Genomic DNA, 26,235 nt, shown 5'->3' with positions numbered 1-26,235 from the left:
AATTGGCCTCGATTGCAAATTGCCTTTGAGAATTGCCACAACTATTTATCTCAATTGTACATACATTATACTTAATACCTGTACAGTTTCCACTGCATATTCAGAAACGCCATATGTACTTCATTTGCATAATTGCACACCTATACATTCTACTTGTATATACATATAGTTGAACTCCGTGCCGGCCCAAGGCATATGCAACATAGGGACCCCGACTCCTAGTGAGTCCTGGACCACTTGGGGAGAACGGGCCCCCAAAATCACATTTTGCTTAGGGCAGTTGTACATTTTTCTGCAGTCCTCTATTTGCACTTCTGGTTAGATGCAAACAGCATTTCGTTGTACTGTACTTTTACTGTTCAATGAAAAAAAAGTTGAATCTAATCTAATATAGAAAAATTCAACCATAACACCTTATTGGATGATGCTTTAATGCTTACATCTAACATGCTAAAAACCCAAATATCCATTTAAGTAAAGGGCTAAAGTTTAGACTACTAGATCAGTAGTAGGCAATTTCCCTCCAAGAGGGCCAAAACCCTTTCATGTTGTGTTGTTTCTACCTGCTAGTTAACTGCACTCACCTGGTGTCCCAGGTCTCAATTAGTCTCTGACAAGGAGCGAATAAAACCGACAGGTGTTTTGACCTTTAAAGACTAGATGGATTTGTATTATTATTATTATTAATGATTATATCTGGACTACATCAAGGGTTAACGTTAGCTTTAAGAAAGCCAGGGCAGAAGCCCAACTAGCGTTTTCACTTGGGATACGATAAACAACAATTAACATGTTCTTTTGATGTGGTTTAGAGCACGTCTTTGGCTAAATAATATGTGACTGGCCCTGTTATTTCCTTATGTCTCAGTGAGCTCTTCTCATATGTAGTGACACTTGTAAATGAGCAAAGGGATTATTGACCAGGACGACAGAAGTCGGGGTTTGTGTGGTTCGACAGTACCCCTGCCTCAGCTCCTCCAAAATAAAATACAAAGTAAAATATTCAAAGTAATGCATAAATGGAAGTATTTTGTCTGAACATGTAAACCAAATAAACACAGATTATCCACTTTTAAGAATGTTTACAAATTAAATTTAGTTAAAAAAGAGTAGGCTGCCGCTTAAAATGCTAATTCAAATAATTTTGTTACGACATTGTGTTTAGTTTTCTATGGCCTATTTTATCCACTTTGCATATGCATATATATTTTATAGGATGGTGTATAGGCTATTTTAATTATGTTTTTCAGACTTTTGCTTGTGTTATATAGTCTATTTTTCTACTTTTAATTTAGACTAACATATAAGAAAAGACTTGTTGCTGATCATCATTTATTGGGATGACGGCGCATATTTAGAGTTTAGTCTAATGTCTTTAGTACTAATATGCCCATTAAAACAGGAAATACCGCACCCCGTCATAAAACGTATTTCAACGCGCTGTCTCAGGCCCCTGTGGCGCTGTCTCAGGCCCCTGTGGCGCTGTCTCAGGCCCCTGTGGCGCTGTCTCAGGCCCCTGTGGCGCTGTCTCAGGCCCCTGTGGCGCTGTCTCAGGCCCCTGTGGCGCTGTCTCAGGCCCCTGTGGCGCTGTCTCAGGCCCCTGTGGCGCTGTCTCAGGCCCCTGTGGCGCTGTCTCAGGCCCCTGTGGCGCTGTCTCAGGCCCCTGTGGCGCTGTCTCAGGCCCCTGTGGCGCTGTCTCAGGCCCCTGTGGCGCTGTCTCAGGTCCTTATGGCGCTGTCTCAGGTCCTTATGGCGCTGTCTCAGGTCCTTATGGCGCTGTCTCAGGTCCTTATGGCGCTGTCTCAGGTGTTGAAATACGTTTGTCGTGTTGCCACGTGTTGTTCCAACCACCGTCTAACAGGTTTTGCATATTACAATAGTTTGTGACAACCCAAATTATTCCTATACAATTATAAATTATTTTCCGACATCAAATCATCCCTAGTCTCTCATTGTCCTCTGGGTTCACTTTCTTCATCGATCCTCTTCCTCTCTGTAACAGCAAGCCCTACTCCGCACTATTCTTTCACAGTACACTCTACGCCGCATCTTCAATGTTTCTGACTGGTTAGAATTTGCTGTTCCGAGTGCCAGCACCGCTGATAGAGTCTCCCTGACACGCATGTTATTATTTTATAGGGTTGTTGTGGCTATTACTATCGTTAGTTATAGGGTGTCACAGAATTGGGATATTTAAAGAACACTCACTTTAACTCACTTCTAATGAATTGTGTGAGTGGCATGATCAGAACAAGGTTTTGTATAGTTTGTTTGACCGATTCGAGACATACAGCTGGTCATTTCAAAATAGCAAAACACAGGGGAAGACGTGTTGTCTTGTTTTGACTGACAGCACGTCATTGTATGTTTTGACTGACAATCATGCCATTCGCTTGCTAGGTTTCAACCTTTTTAATAATAATCTGAATAATTATTTTTAAGTAGGCAAACTGATTCAAAAACCGAATAAATTATATAAAACATAAATAAGATTATAGCCAGCATGGCACGCAAGTAAAAATCTAAATTCACAGCTTTCCGCAATTTAGATATTGCACATGTTCAAATCTCAATATTATTTGTATTATTTCAACTAATTGCGCAGCCCTACCCAGGGCCGGAGCAGGAGCTGGCCACGCCGTGTACGGGACAAGTGCTTGGACGTGCCACAAGAAACAACAAATAACACTTTCAAAACAAGTATAATCCCAAAAGACATCATGTCGAGGCACATAAAAACCACACCGGTTTTCTTCAGCAGTAAAGTGCTAACATTAGCCATGTGGGACCTAGCTCTGAGATTACAGTATAAACCCTAGTGTTGTCCATTGAGTCTTTATCTGACTGGACATGAGATTGACAGCGGGAAACGATCAGCTGTCCCTCGCACGTCAGACATATAACACAATGTACGACACGACAGTCAGCCAGAAGTAACCTCCTCCCTCTCCTGAGAAACACAGAACACACACTATGTCTGAAAACGCCACCTAAAAGAAGCCGTCTTGGCCGTGATAGAGCAAAGACAGCAGGACAGGTTCCACCTCTCCTACCTGGCATCGGCGGTAACGTGCTGTACAGGAAAGAGCACGGCCAGGGGTGCGTTTAATTAAGAGCGTCTTATAGGACCGGCGCCATGCAGGGCGAGCGTACGGATGCTTAACCTTCACCAGAGCAGCTCGTCTTTCATTTAAGTCTGCTGAGGTCCAGCAAGCCCAGTGACTCCAGTCCGCCCTCCGGTTCCCCTCAGTGACTACCATGGAGGGAACAGCATAGGCATTTCAATCTTGAAGTATTATTCAGCTTCAACGTCTGTTCTGCAGCATCCCAGCGCACTCTTGTCAGAGGGGTTTGAACCGGTGAGACACTGTTGTTGATCGGCTCCTTTTGAGGGAATGGTTGTATATTAAAAGGGAGAAAGGTGGGGAAAGACCTAAGGTTGGGGCGAGGAGGGCGCACACCACAAATTGACGGGGACGGTGAGACGTCGGTTTGGCATTTCGCAGGCACGGCCTGATTAGACGAGGCTGAACGGCGGCGGGGGGGGGGGGGGGGGGGGGGGGGGGGGGGGGGGACATTTTGTAGAGGATTTCACAGTGACATTGGGGTCGGGATGCATCAGGTGGTCGTGGAGTGGAATGAAATTGACGGCGCTCCAACCCAGCTCGGTGTTCAGCACGTAACACTGGAGAGGCTGAGTGGAACTCATCCAAAGAACGGGGGCTCCTTTCTGGGTTAGAGTTCAGGAAGTGGTAGCCAGGTCTCAACTTAACTAATTACTTTGGCAGCTATGTGACAGACACACCCACTTCTCAGAGAGAGGTGGTGAGATTTAGTGGTAAACAACAGACTATGAATAGCAACATTCAATTCTCCCAAAGCAGCACACCACCCTTAAGTTGGAACCACCAACCATTTCTATCCTACGGCCCCGATTCCAACATGCTTTAGTGCTTGTTAAAGACAACTCCTCATTTGTCTTACTTAATGCACAGAGCTAACTCCTCTTATCTTTGAGAGAGAAAATCAATCAGATGGTACAAAAGAACTGGACAGTAAGTAGAACAAAGAACATTTTGATAATGTTCTCATTTGTCTTTCCTTTCCAACTGGATCATGCCATGTGAGATAGAGCAACCACGTGTGACTGTATCAGGACCATTGTAGCACGAATCTCAATATTCTATCTGTCTAATGGGGAACAATAGAAGCAAATCTTTGATCACTCTGAGTGCTTTAGAGGCACTGGGGAACAAAGTGTCTGAGGAGACAGTAAATCCAACACAGCCAGATTACAAGATTACCAGCCACTGGTAATAGCATAGAGTGTCATAAATCCCACAGCAAATGAAACATTTTACAACCACCATAATGAATAATATAGAGTGTACAAGGCAGTTTTTTTCCACTCCACATCTTCCATTTTGTTTTGCGGCCATGTTGCGCCCCACTCTTAATGTCCTCTTTTGTTTATTGTGTGTTGACAGAAGGAAGTGTTTTAATCTACAGAGAGCAGCTCTTCACTCCCCGAAGGGCACATTGTCATTGACCTCCCGGTGGATTCAATTCTGATGCGCTCGTACCGTCTTCCTGGCAATCCTCAATCAACTATGGACACGACATTACTTCCTGCCTCTCGGTGGACGGACGCTCTGGTGTAAAAAACACATTCAGATGGGATCAGTCACATTCGGTGCGGCGATAATCTCTCCGATGACATGGTGATGTACCTGGACTTTTACACTGACATGCTCTGCCCTACATGCCAATCCGTGGGTCTCACTCATCACGTGGTCGTACAGGGACGGACGACAATGGGCAGGTGTCAAAGCGTCACTGTAACTGTCACATGTCCATCTCGCCGCCGGTTATTCATAGTGATTTCATGAGGAAGGCAATGACCTTCTTGGGATGCTTCAATTTAACAGCCCCCCCCCCTCCCCTCCCCCCCCCAGATGAGGCACGTACAGCTGTAGCTCAAGTGGTAGCAAACAAAGCGTTTGCTGTAAAGTCAAGGTTGGTTAGCAAACTTAACCCCCAAGGAGTGACAAGCTATCTGCGGAAGAGGGACTCCCTTTTCAACGGCTCCCCTCGGGACGGGTTTCCTTGGCTTAATTAACGAGCACAGAACGCCTTCAGGCCAGGCGCTTTGAAGCACACCAGTGTTCTAAATGTGATGTGCACAGTACAGTACATTATCTGTGCTAATGATTTTGCCCTGGATGAGGGAATAAAAGCTGACAATCTGAGGGCTTCTTTTTCATCTTTCGGACGCAAGAAAACACGCACGATGGTAGTCCGGTAAAGGCTTTGACAGCAGAAAGGACCCCAACTCTCCTTTGGTGTAACGTTTGGCCGTGTTTTCCCGAATAGATTCAAATTCCCAAACATTTTACTCCAGGAGCCCTCCTTTTCACCAATCAGTACACCCTGAACTAAGCAATATGCTTCATGACAGAACTTTGTAAATATGCAGGTCTAATGAGTTGCTTTGGCAATTTGCCAGCAATTTCTAGGACGTGCAGATTTTTCTGTGATATCCTAACACGGAATAGAAGTGAGGACGTCACAGCAAGTGGTATAGCTGGCGATAATGGCGGGCTGCGTGGCTGCTTCCATGCGAGACTCTGCTATCTCAGATTGGGCTATCGGGGAGCACATTGCAGTAACTGGCCTGCCATTTCTCACCTCACACAGCAGCTCAACTCCACAGGGCGGAGCAGAGTCAAACTCCATGACATTATCTACATGGTTCAAGAAAACATCAATTAGTCCAATCATTCAGCCGTGCCTCAGCAAATTGCTCATTAGGCAGCCGATAAGAAATAAAACGCACCTGCCTTTTCTATGACCCAGAAGGCTCAGCTAAGTCACGCTCCAAAAGACAGGATCTCTAAAACACCCTGAAAGACATTTTAACAACAACCTCATCTGCTCAACTGCCAATCGTTTTGATGTATTGGATACGAAAACTGATTAAAGAGGAGTAAAATATTCAGTAAATGAGAATTTTAATTCAGGGGGTCAACCCTGCAATTAAACAATCGGTGAGTGCAGTAAATATAATTTTAATTTTCTGCTAAGCATTTAAAATAATTGGTATTCAGTTTGTAGAGCACAGTCCTCGCAAAGCCATGGGATGTGGGTTTGATTAACATTGGGGGCTATAAGGCGCTCCGGATAAAAGCATCTGCTGATGAATTAAACACAAACATAAAGATAATGTTGACCTGAGTAGGAATGTTCTCTCTTATGCATGCAACTGTCAAAATCATAGAACTATTGATAGCAAAACACATTCTAATTCATGTTGACACTTAACAGGCAAAGATTGTGAAACGCTGTCATTCCACTAGTAATGCAGAGGGACATTTTCTGCAACTGCAAAATACTTTTTAATACTCGTTTAACCCCGAATATTACAAATACCAAACATGAACTGCAAAGTTATTAAATACCTTGACAAATGTTGACATGTTTCTGTGACTCTGCAGATCTTAGTAACATTTTGCACTCATTGAATTTTAGAAACTGTCAATTTAACAATTGACAGTTCTTCAAGCTTAGAGCAAACCTTGTTCGATTGACGCATTGAAGCTGTGCATACTTCTAATCGTTAGGTACGGAAAAAAGTGGGGGGCAGAAGAGGGAGAGGGCTAATATTACACCGGAGGCAAAGGGAGGTGCAAAAACATCTGTTCAATCACAGCATTCAAACGTGAGGTGCGCAAATGGCCGAAATGTCCCTCAAAACACAAATCCCCAAAATAAAATGACTCCCTATGGATAAATGGTGACCATGCACCCATTTTCAAGTGGAAGTATAAATTCACATTGAGAACGAACAGAAGCTCAGTGTTGATAAGTAATAATAAATACTATCTGTGATTACTACCACTGTAAGTTAAATGAATGAAACATGCCACAAACCTTTATTGGAAGTTTTGTGGGCATTCCTAAGAAGTAAATTACATTATTCAGATATACAATAACAGAATATGGACTTTTAAAAGGTTTACAGGGTAGTTATTCTAAAAAGCCAAAAAGTTGTGGAACAAATTCAATGTCTCCACATTTAACTGTATTGAAATGTATTTATAATTAACTTTTTTGCAATCAATCTGCACACAATTCCTCAATGACAAACCCAGTTTTAGAAATTCGTTCAGTACTTTGTAACCTTTGATAGCAATCACAAGTCTTCTTGGGTATGCACCTTACAGCTTTGCGCACCTTGATTTGGGCAGTTTCTTCCATTCTCCCAAGCTCTGTCACACTGAAAGGGGAGGGTCAGTGAACTGCAATCTTCAGGTCCCACCACAGACGTTCAATGGGGTCCAGGTCCGGGCATTGGGGCACACAATGACATTCGAAAGCTTGTTGGTGTTGTGCTGAAAGATTAATCTTTGCCGCATCTGAGGTCCTGTGCACACAATCATGTTTTCCTCAAGAACCTGGCGGTATTTTGCACCATTCATCCTACCCTCAATCATGACCAGTCTCCCCTGTCGCTGAGAAGCATCCCCATAGCATGATGCTCTTACCAACATGCATCACCGTGGGGATGGTATTAGCCAGATGATGAGCCATACCTGGTTTTCACCAGATGTAGCACATGGGTTTCAGGCATTATAGTTTGCTTTTGATATCATCAGACCAGAGAATTGTATTCTTCATTCTTTAAAATCATATGCTTTCTCCTCCGCAATAAAGGACCTAACTGACGGAGCGCTGCAAAGTTGGTTGAAACTCTGAAGCTCGGTAGCCATTGTGTTCTTGGTCACCTCCTTGATCGAGGTCCTGTGGTAGTAGAACTTGAACATTCCTAAATTAGCATAGCCAGTTCAGACGGGAAAGCAGAGTGGTAACTGGTCAGCGACGTACCAGCTAATGTCGGGGATCCCTCCTATCATATATCAGATTTCATTCTGACTATTAAATTGTCATACTCTGTCTGATGCGCGCTGGTCTTACAAACATGCAGGTGCAAAGACAGGGAACACCAAATAAGCTATCCACAAAGCACTTGTTTTATTAGCCAGAAATGTTGTTCACTATCAAATGGGAAAGTATCCTCACTAAAAGAAACACAGACCTACTGGAGGATCTGAGTTCGTTTTTTATGTCATATAAATGTTTTTGGATGGTAAAAATATCAAACTAAGACAGATTTCCTTTCTGAACAAATCCATGGTCAATGTGGACTAGAAAAGTAGTGTTGCGTGTCATGACAAGAAAAGGCATTATGCCCTCCAATCTGGAGTTTTCCTTGAATGCAATTTTCAAGATCTCTGAACTGTGCTGGTGTTGGGAAGATCATTAACTCCCAGCTATATTTCAAAGTCCCCCGTTAGCCTCACTATACATTAGCCTCTGTGGACAAACTTGTCATGTTCCACTCAACCAGTCACTAGTATAGTACTGTCGACCTTCAAAAACAAATACTAACCCACTCTTTCTCTGATTGAAACGGCTATAGGCAGCTGAAAGTTTCTCTGGGGTACTTCCTCATCTGTGTAAAGCTTAGAAAACCAAGACAACCAAACGATCCACAGATCATTGTGGATTGGAGCCAGTGGTTTCAGCTATTTGTTTCTCCAGTCCATAGTGCAAAGAGAGTTATGGACCCAGTTCATTTCACAGCTTCTCTTCCTGTTAAAGTGGAGTACCTTTGGCTGGGTCAGCAGTGTAGTCCGCCATGTGTACAAAACAACTGTGACAGTGCAAGGACAGTGTTCACAGGATGCATTCATTCTATCCTCCCACTTTAGGATCCATATGCCAGGGTATTAAGGGTAACGACCAGCCCCTGGGAGGCTGCGGACCTATCAATCATCCTCAGGGAGACAGGAGAGGGGTGATTAACAGTTGTCAACCCGTCCTTCATTTCCTCCCCAATCAGGATCAATTCAGGTGGTCCTAGCCCACGCTCAAGTCACAGACGTTCACTGCAGCTCTGCAGCTGAGGGGAGATAATGAGCCTCAGTTCATTTCACAGGGTCCTAGAGGATGGGGACTGTTTAAGCAAAGCTTTATGGGTTCACATCACTCACCCAGTGGAGATGGTTTCAAACACACAAGTGTGGAAGGACCCAAGTGCTCGTGAAGAGAGTGTGTGTGATGTGGCCGTTCGCAAGGGGACGCAACTTCTAACACCATGCGTGAATCAGCAAACACCATGCGTGAATCAGCAAACACCATGCGTGAATCAGCAAACACCATGCGTGAATCAGCAAACACCATGCGTGAATCAGCAAACACCATGCGTGAATCAGCAAACACCATGCGTGAATCAGCAAACACCATGCGTGAATCAGCAAACACCATGCGTGAATCAGCAAACACCATGCGTGAATCAGCAAACACCATGCGTGAATCAGCAAACACCATGCGTGAATCAGCAAACACCATGCGTGAATCAGCAAACATCATGCGTGAATCAGCAAACACCATGCGTGAATCAACAAACACCATGCGTGAATCAACAAACACCATGCGTGAATCAGCAAACATCATGCGTGAATCAGCAAACACCATGCGTGAATCAGCAAACACCATGCGTGAATCAGCAAACAACATGTGTGAATCAACAAACACCATGTGTGAATCAGCAAACACCATGCGTGAATCAGCAAACACCATGCGTGAATCAGCAAACACCATGCGTGAATCAGCAAACACCATGCGTGAATCAGCAAACATCATGCGTGAATCAGCAAACACCATGCGTGAATCAACAAACACCATGTGTGAATCAACAAACACCATGCGTGAATCAGCAAACACCATGCAGCGTAAGCAATATCGTCACACAACCGAACAGAACAGGTCTCCATTCAAGAATGCGTGAGGGAAAAACAAACAGGGATACATATTGACAACCCAAATGGGTCTAGAAGCAGGACTCGCTTCTAACGGGTTAATAAGTGGGACCACAGAGGGAACTAATGGGTTCACCAGACAGGAGATGGCTACAAACGTGGCCTATTGGGCCAACAAATGACAGCAATCTGGGCGAACCGTGTAAATCCTGCGATCAGCGGAGTGAGCTCAGTCGGACAAGAGAAGCGCCATCATCTGAGTGACACTGACAGGGACGAGGCCACAAGCACTGAGCAGGGCCCAGGGCTCCAACACACGCCGTCTCTCCTGACACCACCCACTCGACACTCATCCAACACTACTGTCACACCCCCCACCACCCCAGGGCATCATGGATGGGAGGATAGACAGGCAGGGGAACCTGGCCTTCTAGCCACCTGGCTCCTTGTCGAATGTGAATGATGAGCAGGATGGAAAGGGGCCATGATGACAGGACTATAGGAGGCAGTGGCCAAACCGGTGAAATCAGCCCGCCATCTTAGAAGAAACCACAGGACCCAGATCTGATGGCGGTGAAAAGGGATTCAATCAGGGTAATCTTTCTCAGTTTTGTGAAAACGATACACCGCTATGCGGTTATTTTATACGGATATATGCGTGACAAGGACCACACCTCGTAGTGGTAAGCATTATTCAAATCTTTGTAAGCACATCAGTAGGGTAGAACCGTGTGAGCATGAAGAATGTCTGAAGACGTGAGATATTTTGAATAGGATCTAAGTTCTTCATACAATGGGGGGGGGGGCATTTTTCAATCGAACGTAACGATAAAGAAAAACTACAGAATAATAGCATCATTCTTTCACTTTATGAGCCCAAAATCACATCTTGCTCTAATGCAAGAGAATCGATGGTTTTTAAGGACATCATAAATGAATCAAACAGGCCTGAGGCCGGGACAGTCACTCCAGCAGCCCCACCGGAGAATAACGAGCGGGCAATCAGAACCCCCATACCATCACTAACATCAGCAGTGACAACAGGCAGGGGCACGTCAAAGGATGACAGCTGGATGAAGACAACCTGTAAAGAAAACTGTCGCTGTTCAAATCTTCAGAGAGAATAGTGCTACACGCTCCTAGCCGCCATCGTCCAAATGGTTTGACATATTTTGGTTTTCCCCCATGAACCTGTATTTAACCTAATAGGCAAATGCATACATTTTTTACTAAACATGTTGTTGCTCTTGAAATTGTTTGCCAGCATAGGGAGAATTTTTAAATACTCAGGGAAATGTTCCAAAAATAAGCAGGGTGTACTTTGTACACAGTAGCATACTTTCCTCTGTGGCAGTCCTCTCAAGCGGATGAGACAATCAAGTGAACATGACCACTCACCGCTGACAAGAAACATGTTTATTTTCATTTAACGATGTTGGCATTACTTTTATTTCACACTTTCTGAGGACTGACTTGTCTGTCATTTACAGGGTTCATTCCAACGGAGATCGTCATCGCAACTACAAATGGCTGACCAGCAGCGGGCGGTCACATCGAGCGACCGGGAAGCAATTCGGTTTCACGTCCTTGCTCCAGGAGAGGAAGATTTTCCCTTGTTGGCACCAGATAACCCTAACCCAACCATTTGGCTACAGGTCAGATACTATCATTGCTAGGCCACTGCTTTGGGGCGTAAAGCTCAATGGGTAGCTTATGGTTTGTAAAGGTCTGAGGTTGTAAAGGTGTTGTACTTGATATGGTTAAGTTAGAAATGCAACGAAATGCGTCAAGTCAGCAGGTCCAGTAAATAAAGATCTAGTGTGTATTTCTGCTGTAACATTGATGGCAGCCAGCAGGTCAAATGGATGGCTAAAATGAGCACAGGAATCGAGACTCTCGAGCAAGAGTTGTTCAAACACTATAGTTTGCAAACGGCACATAGCAAAGTCTGCAAAATGTGACTAGACCAGCTGTTTCGAATATGCTTTAACAGACACACAAAAAACCCAAGCGGAAAAGAATAAATGAAAATGCTAAAAGATGGGAGGGGTTAAAGGAGGGATGACAGATTAAAATGCATCATGTAGAGGAAATATACATTTGCCTGAGGTGGGGCACATTTTATACACCTGTCAAAAAATGCAGGAACATGTTTTGAAAATATAAGCAATTCAAATAAGCCAAGGGATCCTTCTATTCAAGGATCCCCTATGGTATGAGTCCCCAGCTGGCCATATTGCTCAGGGGGTATTACCAAGGTTATGGTAAGAAGGGATTCTTCTGTACTGTGAGCAAGAGTTGGTTTGAGTTTAAAAGGGGCCATCATTTGCTTCCAGGTACAGACTTTGCTATGTATTATTATGATTAAGTCAATTCTTCTGACAAGGGACATAATCACAGTGTCAACAGAGAACAGGTGGCAATCTTCAAGCTTCATTCTAAGATAGTTGGATGACGGCAAAATGTGACAAATGTTGCATATTAAAAAGCGTCAGACCTCCCCCATCATGGATTTACAGAGAGGCATTTTACAAGTCTTGTGTGTTTTATAATCTCAGATGAATGAATTGATAACAAGTCCAGTTAACTATCAAAGGCCTTTGGTAGGAAAATGATTTCCACTACAGAGATTACTTAATTTAGGAAATAAGAAAGCTCTCGATTCAGGGAGGGGAGATAACACTTCTGCCAAATGTTCAGCATTTTCTTTAACACTGAAACCGCAAAGCCTTTCAGATGAACATTAACAGCCGAATGCCGTTTGGCGTCATTAGCATACGAATTGTCCCTATTAGCATGGACATTCTCCTCCGCAGCATCACCATTCAGTCAGACCATCAGTTCACCTAATGGGTCGTTATCAAACTATATAGAATTGTCTGAATACTAATAAATTAAAGAACTTGTTTGTTTTAAATGGTTAATGAATTTGGAAAAAAATACAAGAATGTGTTTGCATTGAAGATCTTACCATACGAAAAAATTACTACAAAAAGAACACAGAACGATTTATTAGGCCCTAAAAATGTACAAAATGAAAATTACACAACACTTAAATTGTTCCAAAGAAACTATTTGTAAATATTTAGAAAAGTCATTTCTCATTGCTTTGGATGATGTGGGCTACAAAAACTCATGCATTTATACATCTCCCTCAAACCTCGATCTTTCAGCACACAGCCCCACAGTCAGCACACAGCCCCACAGTCAGCACACAGCTCAGAGGGTTTGTGTGAGCAAGACCGGCAAACAAAACGGTTGCACTGCAAACCGTTCTCAGTGGTCTTGTTTCGGGTGCACTTGCCAGGTGTGAGCTGCCGAGGCTGGGGAAGAGTTAGAGTGGGATGTGCTTCCTCCTTGGCGGCTTGATTCTTGGCGTTTATGTAGTTTTCCCGAAGCTCACATGCCAGATCCATTATGAAATGTCATCTGTTGATTGTCTTGTTGAGACACTGCTTGTTGAGACAGCACGTGTGCATTGATAGCAGGCATGTCTAAAAGGCTGCAGAACACTGCAACAGGCTTGCGACGAATACCTCCTTTTACATCGTAAGTATTTCCTTTAGTGAGTAATTATTTAGCCTAATACATTTGCAATAAGCAGAGAAAATTCAAAGAGAGATGATAGGATGTGTATGCGATATTGTTTTTCTCTCCTAAAAACAGTAGCATTGTAATAAGTTTGAATTGATAATTGTTGGCATTTCTTTTTGTGAATAATTATATTTACATTTTAGATATACATTTAATTAATTAGCCTACACAAGAATATTGAATCTCCTATTGCAAAATGGTGAAGTGTGATACATAGGTTGAATTGTTGAATGGTCATGGAAATCGTGTATTTCATTTATAAGTTCATTCAAATTCAACCAAGATTACCATTCATCTGGGGGTATCGCGCATTCATCCATTGACATCATGCATATAGTGAGGGGTGATTAGCGCCTGGGTACCATTTAGGTACCAATGTTAAGTGCCGTGGGCTATTGGGGATTAAGTCAGAAAAAAGGGCAAAAAAAACAGGTAAATAGTCTCTAAATAGTTTTCTGTTTGTCAGTTTAGAATTCTGACAACAGAACAACGTAATATACACCTATATAGGAAAAGTCATGGAAGGAGGAGAGTGTAGCTTTCACAACAGCAATTTTATTTTAATTACAAACTCAAAAGTCTATTCCCGTAGGCATTTGGCGGTCCTAGTGTTAAAGGTTTAGGGACTTTTTGAGCTCACTCTGTCCTGCTTTATTTATATCTGGATGCCAGGAATGCAATGACACTGCCCCGCAGATAAACTCCATTCCTTACTTGTCCATGCCAATAAAATGCTTGTAATAATACCTGTTATGTGATTTCAAATTGGAATTAGAATAGGTTTTCATCAGCTAGAATGACCATTACTACTTTGAGATGCACAGAAGGATACAACAATTAAAAGATACATGGTAAATAAAGGACCGTGGGCCAAAAGGTTTATTCAAACACAAGCTAGCGATAATGACGGCATTTCAGCGACATTCAGAATTAATACTAATAACATTCTAAAAACAATCAGGAACCCCATAATCTTTGGAAATTCAGTTTACTATCATTTATATAGGGTTAAGCTGGCATTGAATTCCTCCCTTGAGGCCAAGGTTTCACCAGTCACAGAATTTTTTCCAAGTCAAAAGAAATGGTAAGATCACACACAGATGCACTCAAGTCCAACATCTGCGTTCAACTCAGGAGCTTCAGTGGGTAAAGCAAAACGGTGGAGCAAAAACAGAGCAAGGAGAAGAGTCAGAAAAAATTAAATGGATAAAAGGTTAATAGAAGTCCCACTGACCTGCTGCAGGGCAACCATAACATATCTCTAAAAAGAAAGACAATGCCTTGAGAGCATAACACATCTTACCCCGAGCCCAAACACCTTCAAATGAGGACATACATAATCGGAAGTGCCTTTAAGGGGAAATGTTAGATGAATCGGCTGCCTCCCAAACATAGAACTAGCGCCAGAGGCTGTAACTTGGATAGAAGGATGGCTAAAGTCTGTATAAATGACCCATTAACAGTCCTAATGGAGAAAAAGACCCAGAATCCACTCTGGCTGGAGACACATGGGCTCTGCAGTCAGCTATGCCTTCCCGTGGTGTCATTCGGTGGATAACCATGTGCTCTCACGGTTTGTTGCCAGAGCATCATACCATCAAAACAAACAATGTATATATTAATGCATTACCAAACAGGTAAAATAGCAAAGGCGGTTTTGTTTTTATTACTACGCATCTCAACTACAAGGTCTTTCGTCAGTGAGATTTTTTACATTTAACTTTAATTTAGAAAATATTCTTTACAAAAGCAACTTACAGTACTGTAGTTATAAGATACATTTTCACAACTTTTTAGTGCTGCAAGCCTGGCGTTACAAGCTACGCAGGACTGTATTCCACACAGATTAACTTTCCAGGGTTGGGAAGGCTTGTATAGCCTCATAAAACCTAACACTATCATTTCAAGAGCAAGTCTGGTAACAGACTAATGCAATGTCTAAATGAAACTAGAAACAGTTTTGAGAAACGGTTGAGAGGCCAGATGGGCCATTTTACCTTTGGTCCTACCAAAGCACAACATTTGGACAAACAACTCTTTAAAACTAACATGGGTGGTTGATGGGCCACATTTTTGTTTGTTTGTTCATATATATATATATATATATAATAGGCACATATACAAAATATAAGCGTGTTATTACATACTAGGTACTGTATATATCCGCTAAAACCGCCTCATCAAAGGCCTGCCTGATCATTTTAGGGACAGTTAATTTTTGCAGACCCCATGTGAAACAAATCTGTGAGCAGCAGGGTTCTTGAAAGTCATTTCTCTTGAATCATGATTACACTCCTCAACAAAGTTCTGAATGCTTTAGGGAATGAGTATCTGCTTTAGATGTGTATACGGGTTAAAACAACCTGAAAGAATCTGTCACTGACGTCCCCGGCAGATTCATCTTTCTAGACACTCATTAGTTATCAGCACTTGAACCTAGATTCTTATTTAAGATTTATTCAGTATTAATCTTAAATTCTTTGCCGGATAGCGTAAGAGGAGCTGACCAAGAAGAGCGAATGTTTCTTAGTGAGTGAGTGACTAGCTACCCCTTGTTAAAGCGTGTAGTGGTTAGAGATGCGGACTCTAACGCAGGAGACCGGTGTTCCATTTTTTATACTTCGAAAATACACCAGAAAAAGTCGGAATATAAGGGTAAACAGTTTTATTTTAGACTTATAACTATAACTTAGCTTCTGAAGGTTGTAGCCAGCAAACATTTTATCTATCCTGAACGCGTTCGTGCATGCTTCTTGGGGGAAATAGGGGTTTCCATGATCCTCTTGTTTTTTCACTTGACGAAAAAGTCAGTTATCGTCATCTATATTGATAGTTATTGTATCAATGTCATTCATGAATGAAAGAAAAACGGGCGTTGTTGGCCCATGAAATGAAATAGCTTTGGCAGAGCATAGTTCATCTTCAGTCTCGCTAGCAATTTGCTCAAATCTTATGTCTATTCCAAGTTGTTAGTAGATACTAGTAAGCCTAATACTGGCTAATCAGCTGTTAAAATGGCCAGTGGCAAAAGCCATATAGTTCATAGATGCTGTTTGTAGTGGAAGTAACACCATGGTTAATGGTGTTGAGTTAATTATTAAACACTCGGCATACGTGAAGCCTTGTGGCGTAGTGGGAGACCCAGGTTCGAACCCGTGGGGGAATCAACAATGATCCCTTCAAATTGCGGTCCAGCTGAAAAATGTTTGATTTCCAGTGTGACATTTGAAATCTGAGAATGTTTTTACAATGCAAAGATCTAAAAATCATAACGGAAGATTTTCAGTCTGCCCCAAAAGGTTAACAAAACATTTGGTTAAATCTTTTAAATCATGAGAGAGGCTGGACAATTACTTTTTTCACAGAATTCAGAAAAGTCATTTGTATTCCTGAGAAAGGAACGACAAAGGGGATTCATTTTGGTGCTGCACAGCTGACATTTCCTCAGAGACATGAGCTGAACATTAAACTAAGTTAAAGTTACTGACTTCCATTTAGATCTCAGGCATCCATACATTTGTCAGCCATCTGCTCCTCCTAAACTCTAACACATAATGTTGGTTTTTTATTTGAAATTATTTTATTCATTTGAAATGGTCCCAACTCTTCATTTAATGATTTTTTTAATCCCTCAGCTTTCATTACCTTACGCTATGATGGCAAGCCTCCTATTCCCTGTGCTCTGCAGCCAGTGGCATCACTGCATAAAGGAAATGGAGCAGCCACAGGGGCCATTCTGAATCGTCAGCTCATGCTGCACAGAGGCCTGCAGAGGTTACACTACATCCAATCAACACAGGAAGAGCCAATCAATCACGGGCAGAGCCAGCGGAGGGCGGGAATAGAGAAGAAAGGAGGAGGGGTTTAGACGGAATCCCAGGGCGCTTAACCAGATTTTGGAGAGGTTGTGTGTTTATGTTAATGCGAGCCAACTGCGCGTGTTTTTAGTTTGTTTATGAGGGCGTGCGCAAAACGACCACGTGGGGGTGGCGGGAGAGCCATGATTCAGCGGGGTTGTGATTTTAACGGCTGGCCCAAGATGGGTGGTTTATTTTCGTCCGTCGCCGTCTGAGTGACGGTCCAATCAGGCCAGGTACGGGCTGTCAGACCTGTCAGGCTGAGGGATGAGAGGAGATGGGAACCAGAGACACCGAGCGGGACCGCCACATGATCGACGGACCAAGGCACAGCAGCCACAGGGGGAGGGGGGGGGGGGCTGAAGGAGGAGAGAATGGAAGAGGGGAACGCAGGAGAGAAAGGGGTATGACAGCGAGAGAAAGGTGTGGAAAGTAAAGATATGAAGCAAGGGCAAACTTCAGCCATGTGAAGGAAAGATCCTTACTTTAAACATATGCAACAGTTATAAAAGAGCCATCTGGTGGTAGGTGTGAGACCGTGAACCGCAGAAAATCATGTTATATTTAAAAGGACAGACATCCTCAATAATGCAAACCAACTACTGATAGATTGCGCAGATGATTTGTAACAAGGACTCTAAAATCCGACCCATGACAGATTTATAGAAGATAGAAAAGTAGATCTTCAAATTAATAATGTGACTATTTGAAGACTTAGCCAGTCTGTCAGAGCAACCTTTATTTGCCTATGAAGGCTGTATAAATATTAAACAGGCATTCTGGGATTTCGGTCACAGGTTGTAAATGTGGCACTGTTGAGCCAAAACGGTCCTCTCAAAAGTGGTACTACTTCATACTGTACAGAAACGTGACTCATGTAATGAAAAGCACTCACTTTCAAACTTGAAATTTCATGGCTTACTGAGGTATGATAGTGAGTCTACTTATAGAGTATGCACATACATAACCAATTTACCAGACATCCAGTTAAAAATGGGAGTTATTTGCAAGTCCCTGACTGCATTTTTAAGTTCCCAGCAGGGCTCCACAATGCGACAACTTTAACTGCATATGTGACTAAACATGTAGGTGCGCAAACTGATAAAATGACATTTTTGCACATGCCTAATACCTACTCAGAAAATGAACGCTGCCGTGGTTGTAGTGCTTCCGATGTTTAAATTCATAGTTGCTAATCACACAAATAACAAATGGTACCATAATGCACCGCACAACTCAACAAGTCAGTCTAGCTTGGCTTATTCAGAGGCTGGAACTTCCTCAGGGGCATGGATGTGACTACATTTGATTCAAACAGAATGCGCTGTGGAAACAAAAGCCGTCAACTGCTATCGTTGAGAGCATTATCGTGTAGAGCATTTCATTGGCACAGTCCCAGCTGTTGTAACATCATATAACATAGCTTGTGAAACAATTAAAGCAAATGCAACTTTCATGTGTTCCACGGCAAAATCTCATAAATCAAATGCCTATCAGACACTGCAGGCACCCAACTATTATCTAATCAACCAATCACGGGAATGAATCCAACTCTGTTTAGCCATTAAATCAAAACCCAATACAATGTCTGGCAAATTCATTTTCTGCGTGTTTCTTGCACAATCTATGGTTGGTGTGTTTGATTTTCAGCTGATAGGAGTTATAGGGGTTGTCTATGTGCAAACCGCTACCCGAACGCATCAATCGTACTAGCTGCATTGCAAACGTAAACATTTACAAAATAATTTAGACCAATAGGTAATTGTATAGTAAATATTAAATAAAATGAATTGTGCCCTGCCCTGACTGGTATTCATTTCATGACATAAGTTACTCTTACCAATCCAGCGCATGAGTGAGGTGAGGATCTGGAGGTATTTGGTCTTTTGTGCATCGAAGAAGACAAAGGGGCCCAACATCAAAGTGAAGATGCTCTGTAGGAAGAAAGAAGGAGCATCTTAAAACACACTGTGATCACCTTATACAGCAGCTTGGTGTTTCCAGACTTCCAATTCATATCAATGGAGCTCCTGGGAACATTCAATGCAATAGCATTTTTCGTTTTTTTGCAATCTTACCCAGACCAAGACATCAACACAACTCTCGGAGGACTACGGAGAGTTTGTGGCTTGGTTTTTTGACAGGCATTGTGAGGTGTGGGACCATATACAGACAGGTATGCACCTTTTCTACAACATGTACAATCAGTTGACATTGCCACAGGTGGACACCTATCAAGTTCTGGAGACAAGGACGGTCAGGGATTTCACTTTTTAGTTGTCAATAAATTGACATTATGGGGTAGTGTGTGTAGATAGGTGGCAAAACAAATTAAATGTAATTCATTATAAATCTATAACACAACAAAATGTAGAAAAAGTGAAGGGGTCTGAGTACCTTCTGAAGGCACTGTCTCATTGTCTGTGTGTACTCATGTACAGATACACCATTATATAGTAATCTGGGAAACAACAGTCAAATGCTAATATAATAGCCTTCTCAACATTAGAAAATAATCTCTTCACCAAAATGTATAAATCCTTTCTATCTACATTTGTCCCCTCAACACAGATGGAAAACACATCTTGGCAAAAACTCAGGCTAACAGTCTTGTCTCCCTGGTTGTCAAATTAGCCCACTCAGATCAAGCTGGCTTCATCATAACAGGAATTTGTTCTCGAAGTCGGATGTCTCTTAGAAATAATGTTGATCTTGAAGTCAGATCTCTGGACAAAGAGAAAGCTTTGACCAAATCAAAAGGACCTACATAATTGTGTTCCTGCAGAAACGTACAAACAAATCACCATCACCTTCATCTAACCTTCATATGGGGACTGAGGCGCACTAGCGCCACTGCTGCTCTCATTCCTCATCAAGCCTCTTACCCAAACGATCAGGTCGCATGCGGAAATACAAGGTTCAAATGCCCAAAAAAACCTAAACAAACTCTTTGAAAGAAAATAACATTCTCCTCAATGTAACTAAACCACCATTTAATATTCTGGCTATACTTAGCTAGATCAATCCATATCTGGTTACAGAATCAATTGAAAATGGAGTGAAATAATATAGACCCAGGAGCCCTCTTGGTTTGCCAACCCTATTCTATTGTCCCCTACTAGTCCTGAGATGTCACTTTACAGTCAAATACCCATTATACATGGCACAGTAGCATTTAGTAGCAAAATAAGGCATGCTTTTACCTTAGACCATTATCATTTCTGCACACCAAAAATCCCTCCTTCAACCCCCTTATAACCTTGATGCTGCTTTTTCATTTCGGTGAAGTTTGGATCACACCAAATTGGACCTATACATGTAAGGGACTTTTGTCACCATTGATCAACTGAGGGAAGGCCAACCTGAATATAAATATGTTACTGCAGACTATTTCCAATATGTATATTTAGAAAATGAGCCCAACATCAGGCCAAAAGATATCTTGTCTGTATGGTGCATTTTAATCAGTCAATCTTTTCAAGCAAAATGGGGGGAGGAACTGGCTTCTGAAAATATATTGAACAGGGACGACAGTTTGGAAAGCATTGCAACACACTCAATTAACTCCAGACACTGTCCTAAAGCATTTAAAATGCTACACAGGCAACACAACACTAAGATGAAATAGCACAGCACCTTGACACCTCTCCCATGTGTCACAAGGAGCGTGCTTCCAAGGGATTGAGCTCGCATTTATCTTCATTTATATTGGTTTATTTGTGGTGTTTAAATGTTCATTTCTGATGCTCTAGCTCTATGTTCTTGCTTGTTATCTTTAATTTTAAAAAATCCAGAAAAATAGCACCTAATTTCTGCATCATTCTGGTGCTCTATACAAGAAAGAACTGCTTAGCATCACCAGAGTTGGAGCAGGAAAGGATATGAAACTGACAGCACACTGACAGTCAAAATTAGACACTTTCTCATGACAATATAGATTCACAGAAGTGCGTCCACACCATCAACTGGCTGATTTAGCAATATGGTGCGCGGGTTATTGTTTTTAAATGCGTGGTGAAATGTGATAGCGTAGTAACACAACAGTGACCACGATGCATAACAAGTGCTGTTCAACTGGTGCTCCCTGAAAGCAAATGCACAATCTCTGCTATTTATTCAGCAAATATGATAACACATCACTCCCGACAGGCACAAGTTATAAATGAAGCAGCATACGCCGAAATATTATTAGCCACCTGACATTCTGTATTCCATGAAAACAGGACAAAGTCAGTCTGAATGGTAGGCTACTATCATGCGCCCTGTCCATATTGACTAAATAAATAGCAAACTGTGCTGCCTAGGGTCACCTGGACACTTTTTATACAGGAGCCAAATATTTGGTGTGTGTGTGTATATACATACAGGTGCTGGTCATAAAATTAGAATATCATCAAAAAGTTGATTTATCTCAGTAATTCCATTCAAAAAGTGAGACTTGTATAATGTATACATTCATTCCACACAGACTGATATATTTCAAGTGTTTATTTCTTTTAATTGGTGATTATAACTGACAACGAATGAAAACCCCAAATTCAGTATCTCAGAAAATTTGAATATTGTGAAAAGGTCCAATATTGAAGTCATCTGGTACCACACTCTAATCAGCTAATTAACCCAAAACACCTGCAAAGGCCTTTAAATGGTCTCTCAGTCTAGATCTGTAGGTAACACAATCATGGGGAAGACTGCTAACTTGATAGCTGTCCAAAAGACGACCATTGACACCTTGCACAAGGAGGGCAAGACACAAAAGGTCATAGCTAAAGAGGCTGGCTGTTCACAGAGCTCTGTGTCCAAGCACATTAATAGAGAGGCGAAGGGAAGGGAAAGATGTGGTAGAAAAAAGTGTACAAGCAATAGGGATAACTGCACCCTGGAGAGGATTGTTAAACAAAATCCATTCAAAAATGTGGGGGAGATTCACAAAGAGTGGACTGCAGCTGGAGTCAGTGCTTCAAGAACCACCACGCACAGACATATGCAAGACATGGGTTTCAGCTGTCACATTCCTTGTGTCAAGCCACTCTTGAACAAGACACAGCATCAGAAGCGTCTCGCCTGGGCTAAAGACAAAAAGGACTGGGCTGCTGCTGAGTTATGTTCTCTGATGAAAGTACATTTTGCATTTCCTCTGGAAATCAAGGTCTCAGAGTCTGGAGGAAGAGAGGAGGGGCACATAATCCACGTTGCTTGAAGTCCAGTGTAAAGTTTCCAGTCAGTGATGGTTTGGGGTGCCATGTCATCTGCTGGTGTTGGTCCACTGTGTTTTCTGATGTTCAAGGACAACACAGCCATCTACCAGGAAGTTTAATAGCACTTCATGCTTCCTGCTGCTGACCAACTTTATGGAGATGCAGATTTCATTTTCCAACAGGACTTGGCACCTGCACACAGTGCCGAAGCTACCAGTACCTGGTTTAAGGACCATGGTATCCCTGTTCTTAATTGGCCAGCAAACTCACCTGACCTTAACCCTATAGAAAATCTATGGGGTATTGTGAAGAGGAAGATGTGATATGCCAGACCCAACAATGCAGAAGAGCTGAAGGCCACTATCAGAGCAACCTGGTCTCTCATAACACCTGAGCAGTGTCACAGACTGATCGACTCCATGCCACGCCGCATTGCTGCAGTAATTCAGGCAAAAGGAGCCACAACTAAGTATTGAGTGCTGTACATGCTCATATTTTTCATGTTCATACTTTTCGGTTGGCCAACATTTCAAAAAATATTTCTTTTGTAATTTTTTTGTGGTCTTTAAGTAATATTCAAATTTTCTGAGATACTGAATTTGGGATATTCATCAGTTGTCAGTTATAATCATCCCACTTAAAATAAATAAACATTTGAAATATATCAGCCTGTGTGTAATGAATTAATATAATATACAAGTTTCACTTTTTGAATGAAATTACTGAAATAAATCAACTTTTTTATGATAGTCTAATTTTATGACCGGCACCTGTATATATGTAGATTTTTATCCAGTTGTCTGGGGCCCCTGCCAGCTGGGGCCCTGGGCTACATTCCAGGTCAGCCAGTTGTCTGGGGCCCCTGCCAGCTGGGGCCCTGGACCACATCCCCGGTCAGGCTGAGCATTAAGCAGCTCTGGCTATGAAGCATTAACACAATGTCACAAGTTCACAGACAGACAACTTTGAAGGGAAATCATGGCGAGAAAGTGCATTCTACCCGCATGTAGAGCATAAGCTTTTGTCAAATCAATAGGAGGTTCATTATTTGTTTCTCTCCATTTCTCTTTTACCTGTGTTCTATATTTTAGATCTCTGCTTCAAATGTAATTTGTCTACTGTGGGCCATTAAGAACCCTGTAAACTGGCATGTAACAGACCTAATGTAAAGGATATGCCAAATCCTTGACAATGCTTTTAAAGTTGCCCTCCCCCAACAGCACATGGAGACTGTCAGTAACGGGCCAGTCAAAAGTTCCAGAGAAAACAGGGGCCCTACCCCACAACTTGTGAGAGCCCTTTTCCTCCACTAACAGGCTTTGTACCCCCAAAAGGAAAACAAGCTCCGACTAGAAGGAGGATTTTCCACATAAATCAATTTCCACATTCTTCTTAACATATATATCTGGCATCTTAATGCGACCCCTTTTCTCACAGGAATGTATTTATTCCTGCAGCACAAGGATATAAATAGCTTGTCACTTTCCTGCAGGAAATGGATGGCCTCCATTTGAATGCCAATTCTATCATTTGCCTGCTGGAATGTCTCCAGATTCTGCACCATGGGGCAGCGGGATGCAGTGTTTTCATACCGCTCTACTGCAACCTATATAAGCTGAATATATACAGCAATAATGTCGGTATACTGTAGGCATGTCCTTCTGAATGCAGAAGCACTCAAATAAGCTGCAACAAACAAAATGTTTCAGAGATTCAGAATTAAAAATGCCTGTCAACTGCATGGCTGTTTAGAATGAACGAAGCCACAACTTGTGGTCACTTAGTATTTTATTGTAGACTTTTAGCTAATTTGAGGAGTGAAGAGCACTACAGCTTCAGAAATGTCTGAAAAATTGAGAGGGACTCTGCTAGTCATAGTTCCATATGTTGATCTCATTATCAAAAAAATACTTTAAAAGGCTAAAATAAGCTAAATAACTGAGGCACTGTGAAAAATGATGGATGTGGAAGAAAATAAGTTTTTCATCGAGATATGCTTCCACTGAAAAACGTTAGCCCATATGTCATTAAATTATTCATGTTAATTAGGCAAGGTACCATTTAAAATAAAAAATTGTTTCCACTCATGTTCCATGTACATCCACAAGGACATATAGGATTTGCTGATATGCAGGGTGGATTATTGCGCATGAAAAAAAAGAGGCGATATCAAATCTGCCGCTCAAAAAACAACCTTCTACTTAGGCCAGGAATTTTGGACATTTGTTAGCCAACCTCACTGCATAAACCATAATTTTTTGTCATATCTTAATTGAGGCTTATCTAGAACACTAAGTAAAGCTTTGCTTACCAGGATATGATAAATCAGAAAAATTTAATGAGATTTCCTATGAGAAAAAGAAACTCTGTGACAGTGTGACCAAATAAAGATGCTATACCTGTAGTCAGTAACCATAATAATGGCCTGGAAGACAAAATACACATCATGAATCAGATCAAGAGAAATGCTTGTTTACCAGGACTGGTCTAACAGCACAGGTCTAATTGCAAGTCATCCGGAAAAAAAGAAAATCAAAAATAAATAAAAACTTATGACAGTGGGATTCTCTCTTCCTCATTCCAAATCTCAAGCAATACAAATCTAATCTAGAAATGTAAGTGAAGTTACTTGCAAACTGTCTAGGTAAGAGAGTCAGCTGGTTTAGCAGAGACAGTGACATCTGGTGGTCAGAACCTGAAAATATATCAGTGTATGATGAGCGACAGGCCTAATAGTGACAAATTTCTCAGAAAAAGGGAAAATAAACAATCAAATAGTTAAAGAATATATTGTTTCAGGATTCCTAATCATATCCTTTACTAACTACAACAATATGCCCTAACCATATCCTTTACTAACTACAACAATAAGCCCTAACCATATCCTTTACTAACTACAACAATAAGCCCTAACCATATCCTTTACTAACTACAACAATATGCCCTAACCATATCCTTTACTAACTACAACAATACGCCCTAACCATATCCTTTACTAACTACAACAATATGCCCTAACCATATCCTTTACAAACTAATACAATATGCTATAACCATATCCTTTACTAACTACTACAATATGCCCTAACCATATCCTTTACTAACTACAACAATATGCCCTAACCATATTCTTTACTAACTACAACAATATGCCCTAACCATATCCTTTACTAACTACAACAATATGCCCTAACCATATCCTTTACTAACTACAACAATATGCCATAACCATATCCTTTACTAACTACAACAATATGCCATAACCATATCCTTTACTAACTACAACAATATGCAATGGTGGGTGTCAGGCCCCTTTTTGTAGTCATTATAAGGTCGAATGACGTATGGAAAACAGGAGAAAAAGGAGAAAAGATCCAAGTCCTGCTGGAGGTATTCCCCGTTTATGTCAATGTACACCAAGACGCCAAATTGCAGTATAATTGTGAGTATATTTTTTTTCTTCTTACTTTACAAGGTGAATAAACTAAAAACACTTGGTCACAGCAATGTCCTAGGGAGCAATTAGGGCCAGCTGTCATGCTCATATTTTAACTCTGACAGCTCTGGGATTTGATCTACTCATCTTTTCAGTAACGAGTCAGAAGCTCTAACCACTCTGGTACCTGCCGAGCCGTTTGAATGCACGTTTCATTGGTTGACGAACACTTGCTCATTTAGCCCTTCCCCCCTCCATCTATCCCCTTCTCCCTGACAATCCCATGTCTCACAGAGGAGCTTGAGTGACGACTGATCAAGGCCAGTCAC

General features: G+C 41.8%; 1 protein-coding gene across 1 annotated transcript in view; it reads right to left on the bottom strand.

The window, feature by feature from the left end:
• Positions 1 to 26,235, bottom strand: part of tmem104 (transmembrane protein 104) — a 74,376-nt gene that overhangs the window by 7,441 nt on the left and 40,700 nt on the right. The window contains exon 9 of the mRNA XM_013135807.4: positions 19,113 to 19,206. Coding sequence (XP_012991261.1) covers positions 19,113 to 19,206 — 94 coding nt within the window. The remainder of the gene's footprint in view (positions 1 to 19,112; positions 19,207 to 26,235) is intronic.

The sequence above is a fragment of the Esox lucius genome, chromosome 11 (assembly GCF_011004845.1).
Source record: "Esox lucius isolate fEsoLuc1 chromosome 11, fEsoLuc1.pri, whole genome shotgun sequence".
NCBI lineage: Eukaryota > Metazoa > Chordata > Actinopteri > Esociformes > Esocidae > Esox > Esox lucius.
The sequence above is the reverse complement of the archived record's forward strand: the minus strand, read 5'-3'. Positions and strand labels throughout refer to the sequence as shown.